General features: G+C 40.5%; 1 protein-coding gene across 1 annotated transcript in view; it reads right to left on the minus strand.

Annotated features, from left to right (window-relative positions):
- Positions 1–2,004, minus strand: part of NUP210 (nucleoporin 210) — a 2,490,054-nt gene extending 2,488,050 nt beyond the window's left edge. Inside the window, exon 1 of the mRNA XM_044078102.1 lies at positions 1,084–2,004. Within this exon, the coding sequence (XP_043934037.1) occupies positions 1,084–1,274 (191 nt within the window). The 5' untranslated portion in view covers positions 1,275–2,004. The remainder of the gene's footprint in view (positions 1–1,083) is intronic.
- Positions 2,005–7,653: the final 5,649 nt, after the last annotated feature.

The following is a 7,653-nucleotide window of genomic DNA, read 5'->3' on the forward strand; positions in this document are numbered from 1 at the left end:
ATAGCACATTTTAACCATCTTACGAGCTTCCTGGGTGAAGTTGTTAGTAAGTGTTCCACATGTTGCCCATTTGTCACTCATTAAAAGAGGTAGCGTTCCTCATTTTCGAGAGTAAGTGTTGACAGCTATGGGCACAGCATACCTAGTTAATATAATAATTTTAAAATTTTCAACTATGTGTGTGTATATCAAACAAGTAGTTAATAAAATAATTATTTATTGTTTTATTTATTAACCATTTCGGTTGTTTGACTGGTTATGCTGTGTCATGTGTCTTAATACTTATAAAACACTGAGGAAGGGATATTTTCCCGAAAGCTTTGTGGGTTTATTCTTTGATTAAAATTTATTTCAACTATATATCTGGCTAGTTCTGTCTTTTTACAAGTGGCTATGTCTTTCTTTAACCATAGACTTCATTAGTACTATCCCCTGTTCACCTCTATGACAAGTAAGGGATTTCACAGATACACAACTTACTAATACCGCCCCCAAAACGTCACTTCCGCTAAATTATAATGGCACTGCAGAGCATACGTTTTGAAAGTGATATGGGAAAGTACCGACTTATGTGTTTTACGGTACGTGCTACCTGTTTGTAAGACGTATTATAATGTTTCATTTCGTAAACCAACTCTGGTAGCAACCTTGCCCAAAAAAAGAGTTTGACTGCCCTACTGTTGATACATGTACAGGACTTGGCAAAGAAATACCACGGAAGCAAAGGTTGCTGATAAACGTAAAGGAAAAATTGCAAGACTGTTAGAAAAAAAATTACAATGTAAAAGATATCAGCTGTTTTAGCGCTTTAACGACCCTTTAATTTCGAGTCTGATACGTCTAACCAAATTGTACAAAAACGTGTAATGTACAATACTGTAAAATTCTCTACACACTCGATGCTCTCGTACTTCCGCACACAGAAAAGCGTGCTTCCCTCTGTTAATACACTTTACGCAGGATTACGACGATCCCACTTTCTGAAGTACCAAATGTAGCTCTCTGTCAGTGTAAATTATCCTAAACAGCCGCAACAGATACAAAGGATGTTTCACAATCTAAAAGAAGACATTGCTCACTCACCATCTGTAACATCCGTCGGAGGCTTCCAGAGTGAAATTAATTTTTGTGGTTCTGGTAAAGGGCAATAAAACCTTCGGAATATTTAATTTCGAATTGCTGGAATCGGAGCTAACAAAAGCTACCATCAGAAGAAACAATGGGAAAGAAAGACTCATTCCTTTATTTATGTTGTCCACAGTGTTTGAACACATGTCTAATAAATACACTGTTGCTAGCAAGACGTTCCAGATAACCAAGCAACGCCGGGGTTTTGGTACGTTACAGAAACTGCCGGCCACCAGTTTTTTCGCCTCGCGCTAGAAAACAAAACGTTAATTGTAATGTTATTTATTTAAGACTTCAGGTACGAGCATGCAGCCTCAGGCGTGCGGGCAACACTTTACAAATAAAACTGCATCCCATCGCAGAACGTTTCACTTTCGTTTGCTTGTGAAATATAATGCATTTTCATTGAACATGTTAAATCAGCACTCAAGTTAGGTCGTGTTACAGCTGCTTAATTCAAAAAGGTCAAAAGTCCTTTGGAACCGCTTTTTCATTTAGCTGTGCACGCTTAGCAAATGCAGCAGGCATTCTAGAAATAACCCGCCTTGCACAGCTATACGACCAACGTCACAGGTCATATTAAACATGGGTTGGCAGTCATCAGAAGGGTCTGTGACTGTATTTGGACAGAGCGGATGTGCCGCTGCTTAAGGATATTTGCTCTGTTATCTCTCAATCTCTTAGAATAAGAAATCTGGACAAAGCCACGAGTAACGGGGACAAAGACCCAAAAATAGGAAACACTTTTTTAAGCATTTCCTCTTGCAAATTTAGAAAAAGTGATAGAATTACAGGTTTACATTAGCGTGGATTTTTCTGAAGGATATGAAGTGTAAAATGTAAAAAGTCTGCTGTTATTTTCTGACTTCAGTCCTCAGTGATTCATAATTAATTTTCCCGAAAGCCCCAATTTTATGAGAAACGGGCCAAAATACGAGGCAAATTCTGAATCTGAATACTCTGCGAAAATCTGAGCAGTTGGAGAGGTATGGCTTGCACGTGTAAGCCTTTCTGGTGCTGTATAGCATGCTACCGTTTTTCCTTTCCACTTCCTATGTGTTATTCTTTTACACCTTGTTTTCCACCCACGTTTGACTTATTTACATCTTTGTATTATTTAAATAGCCCCTTTGTAGTACAGTAAAATGATTAAATGAAGAGGTGCTCGGACAAGATTATTATTATTCGGCAAGAAATTGAACTGCAGTAATGAAGAAATAATTGCAGGTCGTCGCTATAAACAGTACGGTGGGCTTGTTCTCTTACAGTTATGCCTCTCACTCATTATCATATTTGTTTCAACTGTAGAATTGTTTCAAAACGTCGTTTTTGTTGCTTATGGTACGTACTAATAACTTTTTTTCTGCTCATGACTGGTACATAAAACTTTCGTTTGTGGAATAATCTTAAGTTTTTGATTGTTTAAAATGTTCACATCTGGTACACCCTTTCATGTTCACATGTCTAAAGCATATTTCTCGTCCTCTTTGTGCAAGAAAAATAGGGGAGGGGAGCCAAAGTCCCAGAAAGAGGTACGGATTTTAAATATTTCTCTTATTTTGATATTTCATTACTGGGAAAGTCCGACTGGGTACAAAGCCCATTTTCGGCGGAGGCCCGGAAGAAGAGTTCCACAAACAAAGACAAAATGTAGACAGGTATAAAAACTACAAGATAGAACAAAAGTCACAGCTTACATAGCAGCAACTAATACAGGTCTTTATACTAAGTTACAAGAGAATAGCATGTTCAAATAAGCTGTACATACATGAGTAGATATCCTTGTTAGATATCTATAGAAAAAATAACACAGAAGTTACAATGAGAATAACATGTTACAAGTGAAAAAATGTATTTCCTATGGGAGAGATTTTAATACAGTTTTGGAACAGTAGAAGTTAGTGTCTTTGTTAGATGAGTATCAGAGAAGCAGAGGTTGCAGAGAGAGTATTGGGTTTGAAATGTGAAGTTAGGTTAGTAGGACCGATTAGAGAAACAATTATGGGAAAGTCATAGAAGGTGTTTTATTTATTTACATTTGTTGACCGGGAGTGTCCGACTGGACGTAGGTCCATTTTCAGAAGAGGCCCCGCGAGAAAAGCTCCACAGTTAAAATATACAGACAGTAGTTACATTGGATTTACATGGCAATTAACAATTACAAACATAGTTACAGATGAAGAACATAGTACATCAGTAGACAACTAGAATCTTTATCATCTGCAAAGTACATAACAGACATTAACAATTGTTACAATAAGAAGTTCCTGTTGTAAAGTAGTTAGGCTTATGAGCATCCGAGCTTGTTATAATCAAGGTAGTTCGTGGGGTGGAAAGAACGGTAGTGGGTGGATGGGGTGGGTGATATTAGAGGGGGAGTTGCAAGGGCATAGCTAGCGTGTTTTTAGGTGCGCTTTTAGTAAAGTTTTGAAGTGGGTGCATGATGGTACGGAGGCAATTGTGGGAGGGAGGGAGTTCCATAATTTGGCTACAGCGCAAGAGAATAGTGCTTCTTCAGCAGAGTTGTTGGCTTCATTGACCTGTAAGTGATTTTTGTTGCTGGATCTTAGTGGGCTGGTGGTGCGATAGGGTTGGAGTAGATTCTGGATGGATGGGACTTTTATTGGATGGTTTACTAGTTTGTGGGTGAGTGTGAGTTGATACCATTGAAGGAGGTGAGGGAGTTCAAGCCAGCCCAGTTCAGCAAGTGAGAGAGAGTGGTGACTACGGTAGGATGCCCCTGTGGAAAATTTGGCGATTTTGTTGTAGCAGGTCTCAAGCTTGTTTATATCACATTGCATTAGGTTGGTATATATTGGAGAGGCATAAAGTAGGTTGGAGATAAGGTGGGAATTTGCTACTGAAATCTTTGCTGCTTTGGTGAGAAGTTGCTTATTTCTGTATAAATGCTCTTAGTTTTTTGTGGACTTCTTTATGGTCATGGATATGTGAATGTCAAATTTTAGTTTATTATCTATTTCCACTCCTAGCAATTTGGTGTGTTCTGTTGGGTGTATAGTGGTGTCGTCTTTTGCTGTGATGTTAAAGTGAGAGTTGTTTTGAGTATGTTTGGAGAGTTGGAAGATGAGTAGTTTAGTTTTGTTTGGGTTGAGTATTAACTGGGCATCGGATAACCAAGTATCAACAGAGGAAAAGGCTTCCTGTGTGAATTTCTGCAGTTTGGGTAGGGACTGAGCTGAGCAGATGATGGTTGAGTCATCTGCGTATTGTATGAGTGTGCCATGTTTGGTGGCAGAGGCTAGATTATTGGTGAAAACAGAGAAGAGTAGGGGTCCCAAGGATGGATCCTTGGGGAACCCCTATAGAGACAGGTAGTTTGGGAGGTATGTCATTCTGCTGTACAACAGATTGTTGGCGGTCAGACAGGTAACTCTGAAACCAGTTGGTGACTGATTGAGAGAAGAATAGGTTATGGAGAACAGAGATGAGTTGTTTGTGTGGAACCATGTCAAATGCTTTAGATAGGTCTAGGAAAGTAGCAGAGGAGAGATAGCCATTGTTTTTATGCTGAAGGATAGTGTTAGTAAAGGAGAGTAAGGTGGTGGTAGTGCTATGGTTTGGTCGGAAACCATGCGGAGTATTGGAAAGGAGGTTGTTAGTAAGGAGGTAGTCTGAGACCCGAGAGTGAATGCATCTCTCTAGTATTTTGGGGAGAGAATAGCTATGGGGGCAGTAATTGGTTAGTTCTGTGGAGGGGCCGGCTTTGTGGAGGGGAATTATATGTGATACTTTACATAGTGTGGGAACGTAACTTTCTGACAGAAATCAGTTAATCAAGATGGATACTGGGTAGGCTAGAGCATCAGCTGCAATTTGTAGGTATTTACTTAGGAGGTTGTCTGCTGCTAATTTGGTGGGCTTAAGTTTAGTTAAGAGTTTTTTATGTTGGAGGTAGGAACAGGAGAAAAAGAGAAGACAGTGGGGATATTACTAGTTGAAAGTGTGGGTTGGAGGGGAGGGGGTTGAGTTGTCTAGTTAGTGATCGTATGGTTTGTGTGAAGTGTGTGTTGAATGAGGTAGCAATATTTTCTGAGGGGTGAGGGATGTTAGGAGGAGGGAAACTGACTTTACCTGTGTGGAGGATGGAGTTTCTGGAGGACCAGAATTGTTTGGGGTTGTGTTGGGAGGAGTCTAGGGCAGACTGGTAGTATTGGAATTTGTCCTGTTGTATTAGCTTTTTGACTCTATTGCATAGTTCTAGGAATTTCTGTCTAGTTGAGGGGGGTTTGCACCAGTGCTCCCAGGCTTTATCCCTGTTTTTCATTTCTGACTTGGTGGTTTTCTGTAGCCATGGGGAGGGTTGTGCTTTGGTTCTGGAAAGTCTTATGGGGGCGTGGTAATTAAGGATGTTCAGGAAGGTAGTAAGGTAGTATTAAAAAAAATTAAACTGTGTCATCGAGACTGAGGTACTTTAGAGGATGCCAGTTACATTCTTTGAGGGATGAGATGAATGTGAGTGGGTTAAAGTTTAGTTTTTTACGTATTTGACGGTAGATGACAGGTTTAGCTTGGTATAGATGTTTTTTGAGTAGGAATGTTGGGGAGTGATCACTGAGGCTATCTGATAAGCAGCCTGCTATATATGACTGGGGGCTCTTACTGACTAGTATCCAGTCCAGGGTAGTGTGCTTGTTGGAGTTTTTATTTATCCTGGTTGGCGAATGGACTAATTGGGTGCAGCCACAAAGGTTTAGATGATGGGTTGGATCGTTGCCAGAAGAAGATTGCCAGTCAATATTGAAATCACCTAAAATTATAGTTTCTTGGGGGAGATGGTGGGTAGACCAGCTGAGGAGGTTTTCTGGTGGAGGGATGTTCTGGCAAGGTGGGAAGTAGCATCCAATTATGTTGATGTTTTTATTTTGAGGTTGGTATATATTATTTATTAATTGCCTATTTGTGGAGCTGATGATTTTAAGATCTGGATGTTTAGATGTTGTTTAAATATTATAGCTATACCGCCTCCTTTGTTGTTTAGCCGGTCTACTCTTAGTATGCCATAACCGGTAGAGAGGATTTGCTCACTGGTAATGTGAGGTTTTAGCCAGGTTTCTGTCAGGATGGCTATATTTGGGGGGGTACAAGTCAATGGTGGCATAGAGTTCGTGGACCTTGTTGGATATACTTCTAATATTTAGGCTTAGTAGAAGGAAGTCACTTGGCTTTCTATTGGCTGTGATTTGGGAGAAGTTGTGGTTTCTAGTCTGATTATGAAGAGTGGGGTTGGAGATGGTGGGGCCAGGTTTGGGGTGGATGTCTCCACTTAGGGCTAGTTTTGATACGCATGAGGTTATTGGTTTTCTCAGTTTTTGAATGTGTTTGTTTATTAGGGAAACTTTATGATTTTGCTCTGTGGGTAATAGGTATGGTGGGAGGGTTACTGTGTTAAGTTGTAGGGATGCTTTTTGTTTGAGTAATATAGTTGATGTGTGGGGGGTGCATAGGGATGGTTCTTGAGTTGGTGAGAGGAGAGCTGAGTGAGGGTGAGACATGAGTGGTGGTGTGAGTAGTAGTACGGTGGTAGTGGTTGAGTAGGGAATGATGGAGTTTTAGTAGGATGTAAGATATGCAAGGAGAGTGCATGCAGTGAGCATAGGTATTGTATGCTTCTACATGTTAGCTGAGGAGGAGTGATAGTAGTGGGAAGATGGAGGAGGTAGTGTTGGGTTTAGTACTGCGGTTGGCTGTTGGAAAGATGGGAGGGGTTTGCGTGTGTAATAAAGGTAGGAACACTGGGGGTGGGAGGGAATTGGGGGGCAGGGTGGGGAGCAAAGCAGGCAGAGACCCTGTTAGTTGCTCTTATGAGGGGCTGGAAACAATCAGGTAACAGAGTAAACTGATAAAAGAACATATGTTAGTGAATGTGAAGACTCTGGTAGGGACCCTGTATTTCCACGAACTATCAGTTAACTGTGTCCCAGTTCAGGCAGTTTTAGTAAGTTTTATGGCAGGGCTGAGCATAAAGTGCTCAAAGGGTGGTTGTAGTTTTAAAATGGTGCCTGCCACAGGTAATATTTATTAACTTTGGGATTGGCTTAAAGTAATAAACAGGGGAGGGGGAGAACAAGGGTGTGAGCAGGCAGTTCTTTTGTACTGCTGCTAATTAGCCCAGATCAAGTAAAGACAAGTTTGTGTTTAAGAAACAATCAGAATTGACCAAGGACTGCTCTGACACTGTAAATCATTTCTTAACCATTTCTCAGGTGGAAAAACAGGATAACCTCGTATCAGTAGGCTACTGTGGTCTCAATTTAAATTAACAAACACACAGTATTTGATCAGTTATGGATACTATTTGCTAACAGAAGGGAATAAAAGAGAAAATGGAAGATGAGTGTGTGTGTGTGTGTGTGTGTGTGTGTGTGTGTGGTGGGGGGCTGCTTACAAACCAAAGTAGAGTGCTCTCCAGGGGATAATGAATCTTAGCTCAAACAGGTAGACACATAGTCAAAGTTAACTGTAGCTGCTTGTGTTTGCAGACAGTTCAGACCTGGACTGTGCTTT

This window comes from Protopterus annectens, chromosome 7.part0 (assembly GCF_019279795.1).
Source record: "Protopterus annectens isolate FY-2018-M chromosome 7.part0, PAN1.0, whole genome shotgun sequence".
Classification (NCBI taxonomy): Eukaryota; Metazoa; Chordata; order Ceratodontiformes; family Protopteridae; genus Protopterus; species Protopterus annectens.